Source organism: Poecilia mexicana, unplaced genomic scaffold (assembly GCF_051168715.1).
Source record: "Poecilia mexicana isolate PSO_F unplaced genomic scaffold, ASM5116871v1 scaffold_21, whole genome shotgun sequence".
Classification (NCBI taxonomy): domain Eukaryota; kingdom Metazoa; phylum Chordata; class Actinopteri; order Cyprinodontiformes; family Poeciliidae; genus Poecilia; species Poecilia mexicana.
Window position 1 is genome coordinate 6,614,638 of NW_028263390.1, and position 25,328 is coordinate 6,639,965.

The window sequence follows — 25,328 nt, forward strand, 5'->3', positions numbered from 1 at the left end:
TTATAAGTGAAATTAATTACTTTTTCCATCAATATTAAGAAATTATTGACTTAAAACAAGCTCATATATCTTGCATGAAAATTACTTTTATGTCAATTTTCTCTTATGTCGAGTGTCAAATATTTGTACTAGAAACTGAACCAAGATTGCTCGATTAAGATTTTGTTGTTTTTGCAGTGTAGCAGAAGAAAACAAAAATCAACATCAATTTCTGTCGCCCAGGAACAGTATGCACAATTTGGAGGTGTGTGCGCTAATTCCACAGCTACTTGAATCACTTCACTGTTTCTAATTCATTCCACAAGACTTCTTCTTCTGTAGCCTGCAGAGACATGTGGTCTTAGTCCACTTGTGATTCGTAATTCTTGCACATCTTCTTGCTTTTAAGGATAATCTCTTTTTAAACACTTATTCCACGGTAAAAGTCGAGTTTCATGGCATTATGAGCAGGGACGCATTTAAAAATGTAACATGGAAATCAGTGGTAGATCCTTTCTAAACCTTGAATAAACCACTTCCTGTATGAATGCAGCTTGTTTTCTTTTTATTGAGTAAACTAGCAGGTATAATCTAGAAGGTTGCGAACATCAACTTCCCTTGTCAAACGTATCGACCTGAGATTACTGTTCTCTAACAAACAGAAGTGTTGCTTCTGTGTCCAGTCCTCTCTGTGCGCCTCTTGCATGTTGCGCTTATGACTCACACCGGTGGCCCTGCTGTACATATGTGGCTTTTAATGGGTAGAAAAACCTTCGTCTGTCCCTGGATCTGCTCTGCTCTGTACTGTTGTCCCCAGGCGAACGAACCCTGCATCGTGCTTTGGTGCGTAAACCACACTGGCTTGTTCTTGCTTGTCGAGACGTCTGGTGGGCTGAATTATTGAACGTACGGGGCCAACACAGGTGGATCTGTGTGTGCATTATGCATGGTTGACAACTGGTGTGTGTGTGTGTGTGTGTGTGTGTGTGTGTGTGTGTGTGTGTGTGTGTGTGTGTGTGTGTGTGTGTGTGTGTGTGTGTGTGTGAGTGTAACTGAATAACAGAAAAATGTCCGTTCGAAGATAAGAAACTCGTGCGATTTAAAAGTGGGAGACTTCTTTGAAAGAGAGGTGAACCTCTGGATCTTTTGCATGTCATCTTGATGAGCAGCTGGAAATGCTGCGTTGGATTTGTTGACTCAGTGGACCTATTGCCTAACTTCCTGAACAATGGAACAGGCCCATTAAAACTTGAGTGCAGCTAAAACGGCAAACAAAAGCCTCTTATTTCAAGAATGTTGACCATCCAGACCAGAGTTACAGAGAGATGTCAGAGGGACTGTAGAGGAAGGAACCAAAAGAGAGCAGGTGTAAGAAAATGGAAAACGTAGATGCATCCAAAAATTGCTTTTTGGCTTTTCTCACAGAGAACTGGAGCACGGACACTCAGACTCACTCTTCATCCTCACCATTTTTGATTGCTGGAAAAAACACTAACTAAATATTTCAGCTTCGGAAGATTCTAACATCTGCGAGGGTCTTTACACCATTTGTGATATGTGGAACCTTTCTTTGTCAAAAAATATACGATTTCTTATATTTCTCAAATTATGACTAAAGTCTGAGGTCCTCTCATTCTAGGGAACTCTGTATTGTGACCAGATATGTCATCACACTCCACTCCAGAGGACGGCAGGATCGAACGTTAGATGTCAATGATTGTCAACTTATTTACTAACAGAATTACTATGTGCTTAATATGTTAATTAAGCTATAAAGCTGAAACAAAACAAGTCTAAGATTTCAAAAAAGACTCAGACAGCACCTATCATTTTGACTGTTATTCTGTTTTGACAATAAAGTACCACTTTTTTTCATTTTTTTCAATTCAGGTTTAGTTCCCATATCTGCAAAACTAACCTCAGCTGATTGCTGATTTTCTTAAAGATACAAGCACGATTGTTCCTGTAAGTAGCGCGTCCCCGTGCTTTTTGGTTTTGCCACACTTAGCACCTGCTTCATTTAAGTCGAGCTTCTAATTAGCTGTAGACGGCTGAAAAACAATCAAACCTTTCTCGTCGCTGTCCTTTCCGCATCACTCCTGCCCTTCGTCACTCAAAGGGGGGAATTGATGGCCGACGTTCTCCGCTTCAGCCTGTCACCTCCAAGAGCACGGTGATGGATGGATGGAGAGAAGAAAGACCCTGAGTTTTATTTATCATCTGCTGTCAAATATCTTTATTGGCCTAAATAGTCAAGGTCAGAGCGTGCTTGGAAGTAAAGCCAGGTCCATCTGCTGGGTTTGTTTTAAAAGATTCCCATGGAACACACCGCTTTCCTTTCTTACCAATTAGATTTAGGTGAAGTGTTTGATTTTATGTAACACGTGTTTATCACTTTTCTTCATCTGACATTTCGAGGCTCTTGACGAAGCCCAGAGTAAAACGTTGCGGGCTTGAATACAAAAAGCTACAAAGGGTAGATCAAGCAGTGCCAAGGGAAAGATTAGGAAAGGTTAGAGAAATGCCACGGAGCAGAGAAGAGGTACGGAATGCCGATTACGGGTTTACGCACGGAAAACTTAAGTGAGTGCGCACCTGAGTGTTTTGCTTGAACAGTGATAAAAAACAAGACAAAAAAACAACCTTTGTAGCCCCCAGGCCTCTCGTGTGATTTATGAAAAAAAAAAAAAAAAAAACACGCCTCACACACAGGAGGGGGGAGAAACAGCCGTGCGTGACATTAAAAATGTCACAGAGCCGTGATCCTGCCAACAGCGCCAACAGGAACGGGTCGCCTCTGGGCTGCTAATGAGGACAAAATCTTAAGAGCACTCCTCTTTTGTACATTGTGACCGTACATGAGGGCACAAAGTGATCCTGCCCACATTTCAGTGTGGTGAAGTGTCATTAGCTCAGGGAGCAGCTGATGAGTAGAGCACAGGTGGTGTCGTTGGAAGGGAGACCACAAGGTACACAAATGGTTTTGGTCTTTTACAGCTAGTTTTTGAGGACTAAGGTTGCATTATGTTTGTATGCCTTAGATCTAGGATTCTTATTTTATGAATACAGCACACCTGTTTATTTAATTTGTTTGGATAATGTATGACATTTAAAAGTCTTAAAGTAGGTGCTGGAAATTTGTTGTTTGATCATAATCTCATAATCAAGTGAAGATCTATGCTCCACTTACTAAGTGTGCAATGTAACATCTTTGAAAAATAACATGCAATCAATGTTTGATTTAACTGGATTTTAATAATTACTTCTAGAATTCATCAAAATGCTTAGGGAGATTTTATTTTGATGCACTGTGGCACTGAATTGGCAACTTGTTGGGATAAAATCGGGGTACCAACTGGTGAAGGAGCAAAGATGTTTGATTCAGTCCTCACTTTTCTTTTTTTATAATTTTTTTTATTTTAGCATCGGATTCGTTTTTGTAATCCTCTTGATTTTTTTAGTTGTTTTCCAGGCATCCTGGCATTTCTTTTGCCTTTTTACTGTTTTTTCCACTCATTTAGTCCAGGCTCCGACCGTTTTAAGAGAATTAATTTTGTTATAGTTGTTGTTGAGTCACTTAACTCTCGTCAGTGAGTCATTCAGACAGAAAGAAAAAAGCTTTTGAAACTCGAGATAAGCACTTCGTAACCAGCATTCTGTCAAAAGATGTAGTTTGCTCCAGTTTATTTAATGGATTATTTTTGGGTAGGTTCTGTGTCGGATCTTTGCAGGAATTTTCTCTTTGTTTCTTTCATATTTGCTGTAGATGTTTTTTGTTTTGTTTTTTCACCAACTTATTTGTATCTCTTGAGACTAAATTTTGTTTAAAAGTGTACCACACACTTCAAATACCTCATTTATGACAGTTCAAGGCAGCCAAGTTGGGAAGAAAGCATTTGAAAGCTGGGCGTTAGCGACGCACAATCAGGTTTTCTCTGGCTGCCACCAGCTTCTGTTTTTCTCCATTTTCTGAGGTCTGGACTGCAGATATTGATTTTGACAGATTCCAATTTGACATTCTGAAGATTAATAAATGTGCAGCAGGTTCTTGGATGGAGGAAGTAGTTTGAATCCAACGGGAACATGCAAAAAGTACCAGATTTCCTGTTCGTATATCAGACGCCGGAGGTTTAGAACCATTTTTTTAAATTTCACCCCGAAAAAAAAATTCTGTTGATGCGTTCACATAGCAAAACTAACACGAGTTCTCATTTCTGATGCATTCAATGATGAGAGGAAAAAATATTACACACCTCCGTGTTTGACCAGTCAATAATCAATAAGAGCTGATCAAGGACAAACTGTCCATTCTGATCTCTTGCCACTTGATCTGCCCTTCTCTACAGTTAATTATATCTCAAAGCGTTACAAAACTCAGAGATCAAAATTTGGCGTTATTCTCTTTGGTGCATCCCTGCGAATAATTAAATGTTATTTCCACTTTCCTCTACCCTCCCAAGTTGGTTATTTTGGTCCATTAGGATGCATTACAGTTTGGTTTCATGCTAATTTCCATTTCTCGGCATTGACGTCTTTTATCTCTCCTGTCGTTTTGTGGTTGGTGTGTGTGTATGTGTGTGTGTGTCCGTTTCGTGCCTGCGTGTGCGCAGCAGTGCAACCCGGGTGACCTCCGAGCCCTGAGGAAGGGAATGACTCTGTACCACTCCGAGTCCCAGCTGTCCTCGCTGCCCCAGCGCCAGGAGGCCATGCACATGGTCAGTACCGGGAGACACACACTGAGAGAGACCGACACACACTTACCTGCTCAGACAGACGCTGTAACAACAGGCTGTCACTGCCACGCCGCCTTTTCTGTTCAAGTGCGCTTTAACTCCAGGGTTTCACTTCGTACGAAAATAAACTCAGACACGCCTAATTGTTGGGAGGAGGACACTGGTGCCTGAAAATGTGAAATCAAATCAGGTTAGCTTTAATTCACTTTCCTAGAAACTCTTCAATTACGCCCCCGCAGGCAACCTTGCTCTATGTTACTCATGAACTCGATCAGTGGGATGACAGGGCATGGGTCACAGTTTGGTGGAGACAAACTGGAAAAGAGACAAAGAGGCAATAAAAGGAACTTACCGGGAGTCTGAACCCCGTTCTCTTGATCCCATCTCCCGGCCCTTGAGCTTTTCTTTGCCTCCCCCGGAGCCTGTTTGTTCTGAATCCCACTATGAAAGCACTAATCCTCTTCAATCCATCTCTACCTTTGACCCTGAGAGTGTCTGGGGAGGAAAGGCTTGGTAATTGTTTTTCTTAGTCCACTCGAAGGAAAGCCACTGCCCAGAGGACTGGGTCTTTATGCGAGGCAAGGCAATTTTATTAGTATGGCATGATTTGTACACAATTCAAAGTGCTCTACAGGAGCATAAAGGAACGGGGTTCAGAAAATTAAATTAAAAATAAGAAATTCAGTAAAATGCCAATTAATAAGTGTGTCTCGTAGACTAAGATTTTAACTTATCCACTTGTGGATGTTTTACAAATTGACACAGTGAGCGTAAGTGGCGACAGAGAAAGATAATGTTGTACATTGCAAAGAAAATTTGCAGTTTTTAAAAAAATACCTTCTCTTTTTATGTTTTTGTCGAGAGATGGTGACAAAACTGGGTTATGTCCAGATTTTCAACTCCATTATTTTACAAAATGGGAACAAAATGATGAGTTTGGGTCCATCTTTAGCATCTTATATTGGTGATTTGCATGTTAGCTTGGTTAGCATTACATAAAAAAACCTTGACTATACCGGTGGAGACTGTATCTCTATAGACAGAGACTGATACCTCAAAAACATAAATCAAGCTACATCGTTGTTTTCCGTCCAGCCTTCCTGTTATCTGCTACGAGTCTTGCTCTCTCTCAGTCTTTTACAGCGTCTGTTAACCACAGTCAAGTCTTAACATTTGGGAGAAAATATAAGTTCTATTTCAGTAGCTTCTTACATTTCCATGCTTCCTCTGAATACATTTTTAAATGTGTTGATACTCTGAGCTGGTAGTCCCTGGTAATGGTGCATTCACTGACTTTAAATAATCTGACTTTTGAGTTTCCAGTCCTCTGCTAGCCTTTACAATCAAACTGAAAACCAGTCAGTAGCCTATTTCTCAACACGTCTCTTATAAAACCTGTTGCAATTTACATTTACAAAGCCTAACATCGAAAACAGTGCAAACTTCTGAATGTTTCTTTCAACATAAGCTGGCATCACTACAGAAAAAAACAAAAGAGATATAATTAGATCCCATATTTAGCTGAAGTTTATCCATCCATGGAGTTTAATGAACAGACCCGGGACAGACGGGATATTGTGAATCCCATTCACTCTTTCAGCTCCTTTTTTTTACTGTATTTAGGCTTTTGTCTCATTCACACAGTTTCAGGTCAATGAGCGTGAGTGAGAGAGGGCGGGAGGTTGTCAGGCTAAAAATGATTGGAGAGATGAGAAAGGGTGGGGTGGGGGAGAAACGGCCTGTATTCATGACTAACCCAAACACTTTTTCAGTCTGATCTGATTATGTGTTTTCTCGAACTCCACGCCTCTGATCTAACACTGTTTGGTTCGTTCCTCCCCTTTTTGCAAGGCCTGTTGACGCAGTGAAGCCGTCCCCAAATGACCGTTCATATGAGCAGTAAGCACCGTCCATCTTCTTCAGGACAGAATAAAGTGAATAAAGTAAAATGTTTTAACCGACGTGTTTGGGAGATCGACAAACCTCTACAAAACTTGCAGAGGAGGTAGCTTAGCTGTTTGAAATATTTAAAACATTCAGGACTTCTGGTTGAGAGCATTTAGAATATTTATTTCGTATTTATCAAAAAAACAACAAGTTTTGTCTGTTTTTGTAGAATGTTGAGAACCACCCTTCCTGTTATCTGCCAAAACTCTTGCTCTCTCTGAATGGAACTAGTCAGATCCAGTCATTCACTCTGCAACAGCTTCCACACCAAAGAGCGTTATTATCATCTCAACAGGGTAGCGTCTATGTACGGTACATTCAGTGGTCAACGCAGGATCTGATTTTTGAAATTCCAGCCATCCTGTTAGCCTTTGAGGGCAGGAGAACTGAAAATCGTCGCATTGTGGTCGCCATCTGATTCCTCCACGACTTTTAATGAATAACTAACATTAGATCAGATAAATTAAGGCATAAAATGTGATCTTTTCTTATACGTTCTTATGAATCTAAAAATTTGCCTTAATAAAAAAGATAACGACCTTTATCTGTGCAAAGAAAACAAATTGACCCCATTCTCCTCTGTTTTTTTTTTCTAGTCTGAAACTACCAAAACAACAGATACAAATCAGTATCCACCTTGTCTGATGTGGAATTCACAGCTATTATTCGTGATCAGAACGTTTAGGCATGTTAATGAGTTCGCAGAGGGAGCTGACAAACGCATCACCATCCAGAGCCGGTGGAGCTGCGTCTGATGCTCAGGCCCCGATGCCAGGTCACACTGAATGCCGCCATTGTGCGTCTCTGAGTGCTCCGTGTCCCCTAAACAGAGAGCCACTGTCTGGAGCTACCCGGGGGGGTGAGATGAGTAAAACAAACACCCTGGTCTTCTCCTTCCCGGCTCACCGCTCACATCACAGCAGGTTAAATCACGCCGCTGCAGGTTGCAGACCTGGGAACTGAATTGGAAAAAAAAAAAGCCAACAAGGGAGAGAGGTGATTTGAGTTGCGATGAAAGGGATGACATTTTCGGTGCCACAGTAAATGTGTCCCTTTTTTTTTTTTTTGCCTCTTACTGACCCAGGTGGAATGAGAACGTCCGCCACGTGTTTAGGATGTAGACCCGCCGCTTAACCTTTAGCAGCCGCTCTAGCCGTCGCCGTGTTTCGTTTACCATGACAGTTTGACGACATGGATGTACGGTTGTTGCCTTCCTGCAGGGCACAAACCGTCTGCCAACCAGCGAATCGTCTCCTGCCACCGGCTACCTGTCCTCCATCCAGAAGCCCGAGGCGGTGGTGCACGCCATGAAGGTCGGTTACATTTAACGTTGCAAACACACAAAGTTTCACCAGTTTGGTCTGCTCTAGTGCAAGTAACTTTTTTTTTTTTTTAAAGTACCAGTTTCATTGGCAGATTATTTCACTTATAAGTGGCTACCAGTGGAATTCTTTTTACGTAAAAAAAATAAAAAAAAAAAGCTGAAAAGCTTCTCGTAAGTTAGTTTTGTCTTGTTTCAAATGTACAAAGATATTTGCACTTAAAACTAGAACCTAAAAAATATCTAAGATTTTGAATTGATGGGAATGTGGTTATGGCGATGCCTCCTTGTTCAAGTCACAATCTCACAAACCTTTGCTTTTAGTAAAGTTGTGAGCCTCAGTGACACCAGACCTTCTTCTGTCTTTCCGTTAGGTTCTAGAGGTCCACGAGAATTTGGACAAGCAGGCTCCCGAGGACTACGAGGACGATCTGAGTGAGAAAGAGAAGGCCATCGTGCGAGAGATGTGCAACGTAAGTTCAGCTACCTCACGGTGTAAAGTGTTGCTTTGTATCTATCTGCAAATAACGACCTTTAAATCTCCTTTGTAGATTGAAACTGCAGGGTTTTTCCCGAAGAATTTAGTAATGATTTGTCACTTTATCGCTGACCATCTTAACCGCACCAGCCATGCTTAGTCTGCTTTATTTAAACTCTAGTCGGTTTTCCTGGAAAGTTCGGTGCAAATACATAATCAAACTCTGATCAAAAAAGTGAACCCTCAACCCCTGGTCTCGGTTCGATTAACAAAAGCTCCAAAAGCAGGGCATTCTGGGTAAATAGAACCAAAACAAACGTGCATGTCTAGAGCTGGAGAATTTTTTTTTTTTTTTTCTTTGTGGTGTTTTACCAAAAACAAAAGTGAAATCCTACAACTGCTAAAATCAGACACCACACCATTTTTGTTTACGCTTCATGACAACGGAAGTTGCGCTCACGTTTTCTTCAGACATTAGGCATTACTTCAGTAGTTCTTGCTGCAGCGCCTCCACAGGCGAGGAGGTGAACAGCTTTTCTAATTACTTTGGAGCGGTGGTTCTTAACCTTTTTTGAGGTACCGAACCCCCAAGTTTCATATGCGCATTCACTGAACCCTTCTTATTCCCCCCCCCCGACACACAAAAGACTTTGCGGTATTCTGATTTAGTAATGTAATTATATTAGCTGTGTTATCACCCCCACGCCACTAGAGGCAGTACCAACCCCGAAAAGATGCGAGTATGGAGCAGATTTAGAAGTACACCGAAAGCTACAGAATTTGGTAAAAACGGTGAATTTTGCTGAAGTAATTAAAGACACAAGTTCAAATCCATGCTGAGAGTGGAACTCCTTCAATCAGTGCTCCTCCGCAGCTCTGATTGGCTCAGCAATGTAACGTGATCCCCTGCAGCAGCTCTGATTGGCTCAGCAATGTAACGTGATTCTCTGCAGCAAGTGATGGCAAAGCGGGGAGAGTCATCACGACTTTACACAAGTGTGTCTTTACCTCCGCGGCAGAGGCTCCGCCGAACCCCTGAGACCAACTCATCGAACCCCTGGCGTTCAATTGAACCCAGGTTAAGAACCACTGCTTTGGAGCGTTTGACACAATGCGGCGAAAGCGAGTTTCACCGGCTGAAAATGTAATAGATGTTCCAGTAGATCTGAGTCCACCGGACCATGAGTTGTGAAAACACCACTTTGAATGGTGAACCTTCCTCTATGTCCTGGATAGAAATCTCTGGAAGTCTCTGACCTGTTTGGATTTATTTATTTATTTTATTTATTTATTTTTTTCAAATGTTTCCATCCTCTGATTCAAAATAATATTTTTCTTTCTTTTTTAAATGAGATATGTGCAATGCAACAGATCCTGTGTGTGTTTTACATGGATTCTCACAATTTCCACAATGGAAACAAAACCCCCCAACTCCACTTTAAGTGCAGAAAACATGGCCGATCGTTTGAACTAAATGTCAATTTAGCCCCATCATCTCACAGTTTTGACTTGCACGGGCCCAGAATACATCATCATCATCATCATCATAATACACAGCACAGCTACAGTCCTAACATCCCGAGCGGCCTTGTTTCGTCCCCTCTGTCCCCTTTCTTTTGTCTTCTGTGAAACGAAGCCATCAGTGGAGGCTCACAGTTGAGCTGTCAAATCAATTCCACTGTATCAGCATTGAAAAGAGCGCTCTCCTCCAACCACACATTCTCTTCTATCTAGTCTTCCTCTCCTCATTTCCCTCCATATCTCTCTCTCTTTCTCTCTGTGTTGGAACTGTAAAGGCCTTTTGCTGAATAAAAGGTGCAACGATGAGAGAGAGAGCCTGGCTATCTGGGCCCTGCAGAGGTATGCAGCAGGCCAGGAATCTGGCGGAAGGGTGAGGGGGGGACAGTACAATAGTGCTTCTGTAATAACATTACCGGGGGGAGGCCACCACCGCCCCCACTTCATTTACAAAGCTGGAAGAGAGGAAGAAAAGTAGTTCAGCTGCTTCGCATGTACAGGTGCACTAATAAAAAGTAAATTTTATTTTAGTAGTTCTGTTCAGAAAAGAGGAACTTGACTTGAATTATTGAAATAATAAAAAATAACTTTCAGATGAGATGCACACCTGCAGGGAGTTGTGTTTTGCGTTTTTGAAGAGCGAGTTTTATTTGCATTATTTTCTTGACCCGGCCGCTCCCCTTCGCCTCTCAGCATCTCGTCTCTGCTCTCCGTTTGTGCAGGTGGTGTGGCGAAAACTGGGCGACGCCGCCGGATCAAAGATGTCCATCAGGCAGCATCTCTCTGGGAACCAGTTCAAGGGGCCACTGTAGCACCGACGACCCGACTCGCCTGCATTCACCCGGGGGCGGGGGAACGCCACCGCATTAAACCTGCCGACACCACCCATCACTCCGCGCTCCACCACTGCCGACGGAGAATCAGCTGCCCCCTCCTGCCCCTTGCAGAAAACGCCCTCTTTAGGACCGGTTGAGACGGCTACAGGATGGACTACGTAGTCTTGATATTTACATGTACAGTGGAATTATTACACAACGTTTCTAACCAGTCGATGTTGAAGGTGACTACCGGCAGCTAGTTTGGCCACTTTCCGTCAGTCTCAAACACTCACACCGCTCTGTTGGCCTCTTTCGAGAGCACGGCGGCGCTCTCGTGAGCCGGCAGTGCAACATGGTTTCAAGCACAGACGCGACAAAGCCGCAGGAGCCGAGACCTCCCCGGCGTGCTACGGGGGCTCAAAAGTGCCACAATGCGCCAAATAATTTGTCAAATAAATACTCTGAATTAGCCGTGGGCAAAGTGGACTTAAAGTTTTAGCGTGATTTTTTGCGGTATAAATTTATCGCAATAAATGATTTGATAAATGCCCACTTCCACTTGGCATAAGACTTCCAATACAGTAGATACATTTTAAAACAAACCTCAATATTTACATAAATGATTCAGTGATTTATTAAATTAGTTATATAAATTGAACCCGTTTTGGTATGTATTTATTTCACATTTCCTGTGCTGCCGTCCATTATGAAATAATTTAAACTTTGTCAGGTTGAACAATAAAATTAATTCAAAATGTGCTGCAACACATGATTATTGAAAAGAGAAAAGGTTAATAAATTCAATTTTACCAGATGGTTTTCATATTGTTTTATTTTTAATTATTATTCTTTACATCAACATTTATGCAACTATAAATATAATTATTTATTTATTGTATTTCCACTTCAATATTTATTTAACAACTTATTTTTTGTACAAATTTTGGCACTTTTGTTCCCGCATGCAGCAGGGCTGAGAGGGCGACAGTGTGGCTGAATTTTTGGATAACTTTTAATAGTAACCCCTCTATAAATAAATGTAAAAAGAAAAGAAAAGAAAAAAAAAACTAACTCCTGTCACACCGACCTTTCCACACCCTAGTGGTCAACGAGTATAATTAGGATTAGCATTCTGAGACATTAACTTAAGTGAGACGCACTGTGATCTAGCGCCTTTTGCTCGTGAGAGTCTATGAATATAATTACGTCTAGGGGTCGCTGATAACTTGTGTATAATGTGTATAAAACCATAGCACTACTTTGTGTTGATTTTACGTTTTCTCTGTTTTGTACACTAGCGTGGCCACGTGATCAAACATTTTTCTGTTTCCAAAGCACACTCACAGTCTGACCTTCAACAGGGTTTGCTTTTGGTATTAACCATTTATTATTATTATTATTATTATTATTATTATTATTATTATTATTATTATTATATTTTTTTTCCAGATCAACCTTTATAATACCTTCTCAACTGAACCTCTGAAAATGTACCGAGGCCATTTGGATTCTTTTGATGATTTTATGACTTTGTGGGAGAAAAAAAAAAAAGCTAAAAACTTTGGATGCTGTGTGCTTGTCAGACAATCATTTTCTCAGGTTGGGAGGGCGAGAGCTTTACCTTCACCCATCTCTGAGTCTGTGTGGATGTGCCTGTGCGTGTGTGTGAATGAAGACTGGATGGTTTTCTTGCGGCTGTAGTATCTGGTTGCAACACGACGCATTTTCTGAATCCATGCAAGAGCTTACCGACTGCAATAAGATTTTTGAAGGTCTAACCGTAGTTGCACTACGATTTTCATTTTTAGGATTTTCATTTGAAGGAAATTGCTAAATTAGATTCTTTCTGTTATGGATTCAGCAGGTGCACGATTTCTTTCTACTTTTACCTTTTCAATCTTAGAATATGAGAAGTATGTCTTCCCGTCGATGTCTTTACACCACGAAACTTTGTAAAAATGAGTATTTCTTGATGTCAATATGAGCAATTCATCAGCGTATTTATTGCCAGGTTTAACATAGAGGTTGAAGGGAGCAAACAGGTTTATGAATTGATTATTTCTGATCGATCTGTAAGTTATATCGGACAGATGTGACATATGGACGGAACAGGCTCTCCCATTTTTGGTGATATTTGTTCAGATGCCGTCACCGACCTTTTTATCCCTTAAACGGTAAAAGAAAAGCAATCAAAGTATTAATTTTAAAGTGTCCTTTTTTTCTAGGAACTGCTTTAAAGCCATGGTACAATTTTCAATACTTAAAACAAAAAAGAAAAAGAAAAAAAAAGGTGGCGTTTAGTTTGAAATTTGCCACATTTTCCTTGATTATGTTTCGATTTGGTACCCAACTACGTTATTATTATTATTATTATTATTATTGTTTTAAACTTTTCTCTTTAATGCTCCTTTTTACACCTGTATGCTAAGACCCACAATCCAAATCTAGGATTTCAGGTCCAAACGTCAATCTTGTAGCAACTAGCATGACTGTAACTGTTTCTCAATAAATTTCACTGATTTAAAAAATAAAAAAACAGCAATTTTCAGGTGAAGTGTACATGAATTAGGCCACTTTTAGAAAACTCTGGGAAATAAAATAAACAAGTTGATTCATGATGCTGTCGAGTGTTGTCTTTATTTGAAGAGAACGGTTTTTTCCCCAACATAGGATGACCAAGAGCGCCCTCTGCTGGTAAGGATTTATCCTGCAGTTCATACACTTATTAGCAAGTTTCTGCTTAGCATAAATGTTGCATTAGCCAATTACATCACAACACAGCTTTGCACTTTAGCTGTCTTGGCTTAGGGAAGTTTAAACAAGGCATCCTAATGTGGAAGACTCACCAAAATTAGACAATAAAAATTACATAAAGTAATTATTCTTGATTTCAGCTGCCGTGTTTGGATAGCAGGGTCAAAATTTATTGTAATCAACATTAAAATATTTAAATAAACGCAACAAAAATCTAGTTCCAAATGTCCCAGTGATATAAATGTCGGAATTTTTGATCTTCCATAATACCAAGCACATTATTACGAACACATGCAGCGATGTTACGAAAGAAACCTGTCTAAGATGGTATTTGTTGCCGTCAATAAGCAAATAAAACACTCGTTGACTAATGTTTAAGAATTGTTTACTAAATCAATTAGTATCTGGTTTTGGTCCTTTATGTTTTTATTTGCTTAAATGACTAACAAATGCAATCAGAATCATATATAAATGTGTAAATAAGAATGACATTTTTTGTTTTCACTTATCTTTTATATCTGCGCAATGACGCCCTCTGCTGTGCCATAGAGGCATTGTTCCCATGTTTATGTCGTCACCTTCCCTAAAATAATGACCTAAAGTGATTTTTATTTTATTTATTTATTTTTGGCCGAAATTACTTTTGGGCAAAAACATTACTTTTTTGGAAGGTGACGATATATTTGAAGCCAATTAATGTGAAAAGACTCAATAATTTCTTTAAACAACTCCCGTTTTAGGTAAATTACCGTACTTGAAGCATTCCTATTTGCTAATTTTCAAGATAACGACTTTTTATCACTTTTTGTCTAGTTTAAAGGATTAATGTTTTGTTCACTTCTGACACGTATACATCCTGAATTTCTCCCACTGATGCCATTTCTGTCCAGTCTTTTCCTTATTGATAAATCATAATATTAGCTTTTACAGAAGCTAGTGAAGCCAGTAGTTATTTGGGTGCCGTTCTGGGTTTGTGAACACTTGCAGTAATTTTGGTAGGCCTTCATTTCTGTTTTTACCGTTTGGAGCTAATGTCTCTACTGGGTTGCTCCACTTGTATAAATTTCACTGAATTAGTGTGTTTTTGAATTCCCTTATTTTGAGATATTTCAGCCTTCTATCTCGGTTTTGTGCGATTTCTTGGTTCTACACGTCAGGCAGCTTTTGAAATGTATCTAGTAATTCATTTAAGTCATGCTTTGACAGCAGAAGGATGTTTCCTTTGTTCTTTTTTTCTTTTTTTTGCTCAATAAATGAAAAACAATCGTGTGAAACATTAGTTTATTTATCTTTTGATATCGTTTGATATCAAAGTTCTAGATGTGCCAAAAAAAGCAAAAATGGAAGAAATAAAATATTTGTGTTGCAGTTTGTCTTCCTCCAACAAACGACATTGTTGGAACAAATGTTATCCTTTCACCACCAGAGGGCAACAAAGTCTGTCTCTTCTGTCACAGTGGCATGCTCGGTCCAGGCCCGGTTCTAGACATTTGGATCAATTGAGGCGCCCTAGCCTCAAATGTTTTGTTGTGCGCACCCCCCAGTGTTTATCTGAGCTTCTCTTTAGCTGGCAGGGAATGTAATAATTAAATGTGGCTAAAATGAGGAAACAAAGTACAATAAAAAAGGGAGGGTAACATGGAACATATTTTAAGCTAAGCGCCACTGATTCCAGATCATAACCAGCTGATGTCTTACAGTACAGGCTCACTCATATTTGCCTCCGATTAATCATGGAAGACATTAGGACTTCATCCAGAGGTGTATCCACAGGAGGGCCAGTCTGGGCCATGGGGCACCCCTAAAGTTGTGGCCCCTCTTCCTCCTGGCGTGTGCTCTCTGTGTGGGGCGGGGGCTCGGGGCGTGGCCTCCTGTCGTCCTGCTGGGCCTCCATCTGCTGTGGAGGTGCTTAGGTCCTCCGATTGATGGCAAGACAATGAGTTTATGACACGTGTGGCGGTGAGTGACAGAGGGTCCCATCCCAGCCGGGCCTCCATGACGACGACTAACCTCCCATTTGTAGTCGGCTCTGTGCCAGGGCTAATGGGAGGAATGATCCTCCTGCAGTCGAATGGGACTTGTAGTTTACAGCTGGCTGGTAATTTAGGACAAGGAGTTAATCTCTCTGGCTTCTGTCCTGAGAGTCTTTGTGAAGGAACCACAGTGTTCTGTTCAGACTTCCTGCTGAAAACTGGATGATAAAAACTGGGGTTTCACATCTGAGCAGCTGCTACAATGCTGCTGTACTTTACAACATTTTAAAGGTTTATTGCAGTTTATTTTTTACATGTTTGGCCTTTTGTTTCTGTCAGTTTCAGATTATCTTACAGTGGCTGTCCTATTTCTAACTGCACTGACTGAACCAATCGAAGTTGAGCTGTTTTTACGTTTGACCAAGCTTGTTTAGTGATTGGTGTATTAGCTGTACTGGTGCAGAGTTATTGAATGAGCATGTAATGCAGTACATTTATGTCTGCTTTTTAATTAAGAAAGTAAAGGAAATGTAAAATGTAACGTCAATTCAGGACTTTTTCTGTATCGGATCTGTATTAAATCTCAGATATGTGTATCTGTGAAAAAAGTGGACAAGTGCATCGCCATTAAAGAGCAATTTTTTCTAAATTTGTTTAGTTTGAGAGGGTACTTTTGTAATAACATTTTACAGATCCCACAAAACAAGGACAAAATGTGAAAATAAAACTTTTAATAGTCGCAGAACTGTTTGCGAAGTGAAACCAGCATTTTCAAAGTTATTCCAAAACAAAAACAAATTATGGGCCGACAAACTCCAAAAGCCTCAACTACTGCGTTTTCCCTAAGACTGGACACAATGTGAAAGAACAAAATGAGAAACAGAACGCAAAAACAACTGGGAAACATTAGGAGGCAAAAAACATGATTTAAATGACAAGAAGCCTAAAACAAAACCAAACAAACTGAAACATGTCTTTGACACACTTTGGGAGGAAAACTGCTGTTCCTCAGTACATTCTCAGTGAAGGGCTCAATAAGTAGCTTCCTGTAGATATCAAAATCTTTCCAAAAAAAAAAAATACTTCCCAGAAATATTCCTCCTGGTTTTCCAAATAATGGTGCTCAGACCTGACTTGTCATTTCAAGTTTATCTCCAACCACGTCAGCTGCTTGTCTGAAGCCGCACTGAAGAGAGACCAGCCTCACTTCTTTTAGTTTGTGACAGGAAAACTTTCTGGTTCAGTCTCCAATCAGCAGCTATGTGTTTGTAGATTCATCTCATCCACCCGCCGCGGTTTAGGGGCATTCCAGGTGGAGGGGGCAGGGGTACTTGGGACTGTCCTGGAGGCACGGGGGGTGGAGGAGGGTACCCGGCAGGGGGAAGCGTGATCCCCGGCGGTGGCACGTGGCCTGGGGGCATGCGGGGAGGCGGTGGCGGAGGGTAGCTGTTGTAGCCTGGCGGAGGGTAGGCTGGGGCCAAACTGGGTGGTGGGTAACTGGATGGAGGAGGCGGAGGACCTGGAGGCGGCGCCGCGGCCTGTTGGTAGACGTGCGGGTGATATGGCGGGATGGGTGGCGGGTAGGTGGGCGGCATGGGGGTGTAGGCCGGGCCTTCTGTCTTCATCATGGACTGCAGGCTCTGGTAGCCCTCCCCAGACATATAGGAGCTGGTGGTGGACATCAGGTAGTTGGAGGGTGGGGGTGGAGGAGGGCGATGGGGCAAGGGTGGGGGCTGGTGTGGGGGTGGGGCATGTGGAGGCGGAGGAGCAGCTTCGCTTCCTGGTTCTGCCTCTGCAGGAGGGGCTGGGTGGGGAAACAGAGAAAAACAGAAAAATAACTAACAGGACTGAAACGATTAATCAGATTAATCCCAATTAATCAGTTATTGAAATAATCGTCAACTAATTTAGCAATCGATTAATCGTAACAGACTCCAAAAAAGGCAATTTGCTTACCGAGAGCAGTAAAGTAGTCAAAACTGTACAAAAAACTTAAAAATTTATAAATTTTGCATTTAACCCAGAACTGCTCAAGCAGCAGTTTTTGCTTCGTCTGGTTCAAATTCTCTAGGTGTTCACTTCAGGCAATAAAACGTGTATTTTCTTATTTAAAAAAGGAATTGAACTATTTATTTGCATCTATTAAAGTGTTTCTAATATCGTACAACAAAGGCCTTCAGAACAGACAAATTTTTTATTAATCGTCATAATAACTAAAGTAATCTGTAGTTGCAGCCCTAATTAAAAGCAGTCACTGCATGGCTCAGTGGTGGGAGCCATGCAGCTGGGTTCCCCCCCAATCCCCCACCCTCCAGCCCCGCCCTGCCCTGCCCTCTCCACCCACCAACATGATCCCAAATAACCTCCCTGTTCCCAGACAGGAACGCACAGCGGGGCCAAGATCAGCCAATGCCGCCGCGCAGGAGGTCTCATTACCCGGCTGAAGCTCTCATCAGAGCTCCGGGTGAGCGTGGGAGCATGTGGTTTGCGTTTTGTCCAGGCAAAAGGTGATTACATAAGCAGGCTAACAATTTTGGGCTGCTCCAGGAGCCCGAACTGACCGCAGGGGAACTGGCGACTCATAAAGCAGGTCTGTTTAGTGGGGCACGCAAACAAACAAACAAACAAACAAACAGCAGGGCTTTCCTGGATGCCAGCGTGTCCCCAAGTTCAACTCCATGCCCAGATGAAGGGCATCACTCAGGCGGCGGCCATGGTTACCTGGGGGAGGCTGGGATGTAGGCAGGGGGGGCATGGGGCTCTCCAGTCGGGGGATCTTTGACCCGGCTTGTTCTGCAAAAATGTCAGAGAGAGTTACAAGAGTTATCAATATATGATTTTTGGTTTAATAAAGTTAAACAAGAATGAAGATCAGAGTGAAATAATGTGTTAGAATGGACCAGTCAAAGTCCAGACAAGGGCTAGTACTCTAAGTTATTTTTTTTTACCCCCCAAAACAAAGCTAGTTTATTTTATTTTATTTACAAAGTTGCTCATTTTTTTTTGCGTCACTTCCAGAGTAAGAAAAATAAATAAATAAAATTAGGCCCTTAATTTTCTTAATATCAATATTTGAATTAATATTTGCATCTAGGAGACATGAGATCTCTCATATTTTCCCAGATGCAGGCAGCCAGTGACGGGAGCTGAACCTGGCTGATTTAAAGGCGCGCGCACACGCGCGCGCGCGCACACACACACACACACACACACACACACACACACACACACACACACACACACACACACACACACACACACACACACACACACACACACACACACACAATTGTTCTGGATCGAGGGGACTCTGTTCACACACACTACACTTTGGGGGAAAATAAACTGCTGTAACTTTTGCTAAGCAAAAAAAAAAAAAAAAAAAAAAAAGATGAAATAAAAATTGTGTTGACTAACTATAATTATAATAATGTCAATATGCTGATTAATGATGGCAGTCCAAACTTAAATATTATTTGCGAGACTTGAAAACTGATGCTGAAGGTTGTTTTCATCCAATCCGAAAGAGGTTGAGACATTTTACAACAAGGAATTCACGTGGAAAAGTGGATACAAGTCTAACAAACAAGGTATTATTGTCCTCTCTCTTAACATTCATGGACTTTATACTTTTGTGTTTGTAGGTATAATTTCACAAAATTACAAAAAAAAATAAAATTGTACTGTGACTTATAAAAAGCAGAATACCTGGAGGTTTGGGTTCATCCTTTGGAGAAGTCTGGGACAAAAACAGACACAAGGCTGAGATAATCAGAAGTCATTTCTTCATATTTTTAAAGTCTTCTCTTCTCTGTTAGCTTGCTTACATGCGAGCGTTTGAGCTGGCGTGCCGGGCTGCCAACCTGAGGAGAGGCCTTCTTGGGCGGCGGGGGCGGCGGGTTGGCGGCCGGGGGCTGCCCCTGTGGGACTGGAGGAAGAGAGGTGGGGGTAGACGGCGCCCGCTCCTTCTCCTGGATCTGCTGAGGGATGGGCTTGTTTCCCTGGGAGTACAGGTCCAGGATCTGGTGGCAGATGTCTGCAAGATGGAGGGATTATGACGGATGGATGAGAAGCGTCCAAGAGGTGAGGGAGGAAATCTGAAGGAAGGAAGGGAGTACCTTCCAGAAGCTCGACGGGCACGTCCTGGACGAACTGCTCCCACCAGCGGCGGGACGACTGCTTGGCCGTCCACTCCTGGATGTCGAACTTACATAGGCGGCCGGCCAGGTACATCACAGCCACAGCAATGATTTCTGGCTCCCACTGCAGAGACAGCATGGTGCAGAGGCTGGAGGGAACACACACACACACCCACACACACATGCACATGCACGAGGGTCAAATCTGTCAATATTATCAGGAAAATCCTCAAAATAATGATTTATATGACAGAATATTAGGACCGAACTAATAAAAAATTACAAAAATAAAAGTCATAATATTTTAAGAATAAAGTTGAAAAACAGGAATAAGTCGCATGAAAATGAAGTTGAAAAAGGAAGTTGTAATAATACAAGAATAAAGTCAATATTAATACATTCGTAATGTTATGAATTTAGTCTTTCAATTTAGCAACTTTATTCTCAAAATATTATGACTATTTTCGTAGATTTAAGAAGAACCTTCAGTTAATTAGAGTAAACACAGGCCAAAGTGTGCTCACCTGTCGTTGACAAAGGTCCAAGCCATCTGCAACACCTTGCAGACTTTATTCTTCTCCCCTGCAATACAACAGCAGAATGTCAGCCTGATCTTGACTGAATCCATGAGCCAGAGTTTACTTTTCATCAGTGGTTGAAACGCTTTTTTCTTCTTTACCTTTAAGCTGCTTGACGTAGCGCAGCAGGAACATGTAGGGATGCTCCACCTGCAGGTCAAACTTGATCGTCTGGAGCAAAATCCTCTCCAGAACCATCACCTCCTCCTGTTACAACCACAAGGTTCATTTAAGGTGCAGTTCTCTCAACAATGGAGATTTGTTGCAGTTTTACAGCACAAATAGACAGATTGATCTCATTCTCCCTGAAAACACGCAGATATTTATGATGATATATGTAAGTAACTTCTGCTCCATAAAGTTAAACTCTTTGTGATGTCACAAACAAACAGGTGGCTGACAAGAGATCGCAGGATAGTTACGGTCTTCATTTTGTTGTTGTTTTTGTCTTAAATTCAGCAGAACAGAAGTGAAAGTCCGTCCAGAGTTTTGCGCTCGGCCTTTTCGACCGACTGATTAGGCGTTTGCTGCATCCAGCTCATGACATAAGCGGTTCTTTCTCCTGGACCCAGAAAAAGGAGAAAGAATGTGCTGCAAGAGACACTTAATGAGCTTTTTAATAGTTTATAAAGGAATCTGGACTCCATTGTAACATCTGGAGTTCAAAAAACTTGGACGGGTCAAGCCTGGATATTTCTGCCCTGAAAACACACTCTTCACAAACTCAGTTGGAGTTTTATGAAGCATTTCTCTTTGTGAAAAAGACAAAAAAAAAACATTTTTTTCCAGTTTTTTTTAGAGTTAATGACTCAGATTTGCCAGAGGATATTTATTCCTATAATTTTTCCCTCAGAACTAGAACCTCATTCCCTTAAATTAGCGTAAAAGTAATGATGTTGGATAATGTTGAAGGCATAAATAAAAACAAAACAAAAAACCCCAATATTTATTTGATGGAAACTATTTCCTCTGTCTTGTTTTCATTTATGTAAACAAATAAAACGCAAAATGTTAGAAGAATATTTCAAGCTGATGTAGCTTTAAAAAACTGACATGTTGAAGGTGGGAAATAATATCAAGTGGAGTTTATTTGTATTTAAGAACCGACGTGAAAAGGATTTCAAGAAATCTCTTAGTTAATACTCATATTGCTCTGCAATAAAAATGGGTTTGTCTACAAAACATCACAGGCCTTTAACTCCAAGCAGGGGGTTTTCATTTATTGTAAAATAATTTCTCATCATGATAAGAATTTTCACTTGTTGTGAGAACGACAAATTGTAATTAATGTTGGCGAACTCTCAAAAACCTGCTGCTGCATTCTCAGGGTTGAAAATAATTTCACTACTTTATGCACCATTTGCTCCACCACTAAGTATTGCTAAACTTAAAAATGTGAGTAAATACAATTATTATACAGTTATTTATGTAACTGTACCCTGAAGAATCCCATTGTGAATGGATGTATATTGTAAGACACATGCAGTTACTTCAAATAAGACTGCAAACAAGTAATAAACTGTTTTATTCATCATCACTTTTATTGTTATCCCATTAGCACCAGTCAGTATTGAGATAACATTTGAAGGCCATATCACAAACCCCTAAATCCAAGTTTTGTTTTGTGTTTTTTTGTTTGCTTTTGTTCCTTTTGTTTATTTTTGTCATTGTCTTGTGACTGTAGACGCTTCTGAGCTGAATGTGTTCAGAAAAAGGTCAGAGGTCAACTGAAACAAATGAAAACGTCACCTTTGGATCGTCGCCGAACTGAGCAAACTGCACATCGTTCAGTAAGCTCCGCGCCGTCTTGATGATGTCTTTGCACTTCTTTGGGGTCTCCTCAACTTTTCCGGCCAGGAAAAGACAACAAGCTCCAGTGACCTGTGGGACAAAAACAAACAAACAAAAATAAGTCCCAGCGTTCATTTCCCTAAGTTTGGTTTGCTTTCGGACATCGGGGAAAGACCGAGGATGATCAGAAACTGGGACTCACGTATCTGGGAAACTGCTTGAAGGAGTGGAACATGTAGAAGCGATGGAAATATATGATGCCGGTGGCCAGAGTGTCATAGTGTCTGCTAACAGTCAAGGAGTCTCGCGCATGACGACTTCTATAACTGAAACCTGATTAGCATGGTTAGCTTTGCTGCCATAATCACAACATTACGCTATGAAAAACATAAAAGCATTTCAGCAAAGCATTTAAACAACGCTCCATTTGTTTCATTTATAATTTTTTTCCTTTCCTTTCTCTCTTTCTGCCAAAGACAGCATGAGAAAAGTTTGGGTCTCAACCAGCCCTTTTTTTTAAAGGATAGTGTTGTTTACAGAGACTTCATCATTAATTTTTATTTGTTGTTTATATTGTTTTGTTTATTCGTTTTGAAGACTTAAAATGTCGCCCATTTCCAGTGCTAAAATGTTCATTAGAACTTAACGTTTATTGATCTTGGAGAATGTGTTCTAGCATGTTTATGCCACTGCCATTATATTAGTTGAAAAATGTCTCAAAACAACAATGCTATCGTTTATCGCAATAACTGGGACAATTTACCATCAAGCAAAACTTGTTATCGTGACAGGCCGAGTCAATTCGTACAGCTTATCTGTTCTGTGTGTTTTTTTTTTTTTTTATTGCACTACTTTACCTAAAATATCTAACCCTAACGTGACAGAGATACAAGATAAAGTTTTTTCCTGGTATAAAGTGATCAAGGATACAGGCCGAGGCGGGTTCCCACGTCGAATATGAAGCGGGCTCCCTCCCTCCTATACCGAGCCTCCGTACCCGGGTCAAGGCCCTCGGACTGAGACGGCGTGTGTGCTAGGTCCTTCTTGTCCCAGTACCAGCATGGCTTGATGTGGTCCAGAGTGGCTTGGCCGCTCAAGTTCTCCTTGGGTTCCTTCATTGTTTGAGGGGAAGAGGTGGATGGACCTGCTGCGCTGGACTGTGGAGATTCAGAGGGGGGGAAAAAACAACCAAAAAAACAATAATTACTTTCTAGCTTTCAGAGAAAAGCCCTACAAGTAAGAATCAGCATTTTATGTGTGCCCCGAATTCTTTAAAAGTACAACTTGTGCTAAAAGTTGCTTTGTTTAATTCACTTTTCGTTTTTAATATTTGATTTGTGGAAATAGACAAACCCTGTATAGAGCATGTGGGAGATTTATTCTCCATGTTGACCATAAACAACCCAAACAGAACCGGTGAGGAAGTGTGAAATTATCCAAATTGTACCGTACATAAAAAAAGCCACAGAAAAACTTAACCCAACAAAGAAAACTTTAAACTACTCATTTTATTGATCTACTGGGCATGGTTGGGAACGAGAGTCTGGCTGTGTTGTAGCTCATTAGCTAGTTGGAAAATCCTAGGATTGGCTAATTAATAGCTTTAAAATATAATTTCTCCAAATAGTAGTGAGAGCTGGTCCTGCTTTAATTTTCACACCATGACAGTCAGTTTTTGTTGGGAAAAAAAAAACAAAAAACACCCAAATTCTCAGACATCCACGTAAGCAAGAACTAGCCTTTTTTCTTTCAGCCAGCTGACCGGCTGTGAGCAGTAAGTGGTGTGAGAGAGGTAGAACCACATTAGAATGTGGAGGAACACACATATTTAAACATAGAAGTTGTTTAACTATAATCTGAAAGTAGACCTAAGGTTATTCATTTAGACATCTATAATAAAACTCTCTGTTTCTCCACTGTATTAGAGAGTAAACTGTATGGCTAAGTTTAACCAAATGTGTTGCAACAACAAAAAAGAATAAAAATATAAGTACAAAAATTGTATTTACTTAGCAGAGTAATGTCTTAACTCCTGTATAGTTTATATAGAGATCAACAGCGTAGCCTGGTTTATTATGAACGTGATAAATATAGGATTTAGCTTATTAGCATAATAAAGTTACGAGCTACTACCTAACATTTACTATAAATATACCTGAAATGTTCAAAACCATGCTTCATAATGTGTAATAAATGCATTTAAAGGAAATAAAATGGGTGAGTTTGTAAAATAAAAAGCTACAACACAGAGAAAGACAAGAAGTGTGAATTAGGCTGGTTAATCTGTTCGCTAGCATTGGGTTAGCATGTTAGCCCGAGCTAGTGCTAAGGACATATCAGCCTGTCAAAGTGTTTGCAATTCTAGCTGTTCGTCGCTTATTTTTTCATCTAATGAGCCGCGACGCTTACCTTTATCATGTATGCGTCGGGATAAACCACATACAAGAGACGACAGTTTGAATAATCCGCAGTTCTTCACACTGTATTAACCAACAAATGAGCAACCAAAATCCCCATTGTAACAAGGACACCACCGTTTTCCCGTACGTCACTACCTCCTTCACTACGTCATTACGCAGGAGACAAGAAACACATGCGCCTTGGAAAGATACATTTCGGATTCAAAAATGTTTTTTTGTTTTTTTTTCCCGAAAGTTAAGTGCCTAATTTAACCAGTGAACTATCCGTTATATGAATCGCTTTTATAACGATTCATATAACGTTAGCCTCCTTATCCAAGTTGTGAGGATAAGGAGGCTGTTGTTTCGAATACTATCCACTAGAGGGAGACAAATATTCACTCTACTGTTTTAATTGTCTACAAAAGCAATCCAACAATCATAATTCACTACAGTGTTCAAAATTTATTCATTTATTGTCTACCTCTCACCTTCATAATTTCAGGAGTCTCTTAATCAAATGTGAAATGTTACAGTTAATAGTTTTAGTCTTTTACTCATTTATGGAAAAGAGAAGATTATGGAAGAAATATGCCTATGAAATAGAGAGATTTTTAAAGTCATTGCTAACGTACTATGGGTCTATACTTCAATAACAACATAAAGTTATTTGAAATTTGTTATAATAATATCTCAGATAAATAGGTAATTTATACTATTGGAGTTTGCAGCAGTAAAATGTTTTCATTTGGTAAATAATAATGGGTAAAAGATCGTCTAGAAATGCTCTAAAAGGAGAAAGACAACAGCAGTCTAGCTTTGTGTTGGTGATATCTTTCCCCAATCAATGGTGTTTGTCATTAATTAGTCAGCTGTGTCAGTTATGAGGCAAATACTGCA

The 25,328-nt window shown here is 40.6% G+C and overlaps 2 protein-coding genes across 5 annotated transcripts in view; one reads left to right on the forward strand and one right to left on the reverse strand.

Annotated features, from left to right (window-relative positions):
• ccdc85cb (coiled-coil domain containing 85C, b) overlaps positions 1–13,412 on the forward strand; it is a 51,832-nt gene extending 38,420 nt beyond the window's left edge. For 2 of the 4 annotated variants that reach the window (XM_014984375.2, XM_014984377.2), the window contains 4 exons: positions 4,590–4,694; positions 7,880–7,972; positions 8,355–8,453; positions 10,699–13,412. In XM_014984375.2, the coding sequence (XP_014839861.1) occupies positions 4,590–4,694; positions 7,880–7,972; positions 8,355–8,453; positions 10,699–10,788 (387 nt within the window). In that variant the 3' untranslated portion in view covers positions 10,789–13,412. The remainder of the gene's footprint in view (positions 1–4,589; positions 4,695–7,879; positions 7,973–8,354; positions 8,454–10,698) is intronic. The other 2 variants (XM_014984378.2, XM_088002074.1) reach the window with 2 other exon arrangements.
• Positions 13,413–16,235: 2,823 nt separating this feature from the next.
• ccnk (cyclin K) lies at positions 16,236–24,591 on the reverse strand. The gene is made up of 11 exons (XM_014984379.2): positions 24,439–24,591; positions 22,960–23,186; positions 22,232–22,313; positions 21,988–22,119; positions 20,340–20,445; positions 20,185–20,242; positions 19,640–19,809; positions 19,349–19,557; positions 19,230–19,260; positions 18,243–18,314; positions 16,236–17,325 (listed from the first exon to the last, which is right to left on the reverse strand). Exons 1-11 carry the CDS (start codon positions 24,445–24,447, stop codon positions 16,796–16,798), a joined length of 1,626 nt encoding a protein of 541 aa, XP_014839865.2. The 5' UTR covers positions 24,448–24,591; the 3' UTR covers positions 16,236–16,795.
• Between the last annotated feature and the right edge of the window lie 737 nt (positions 24,592–25,328).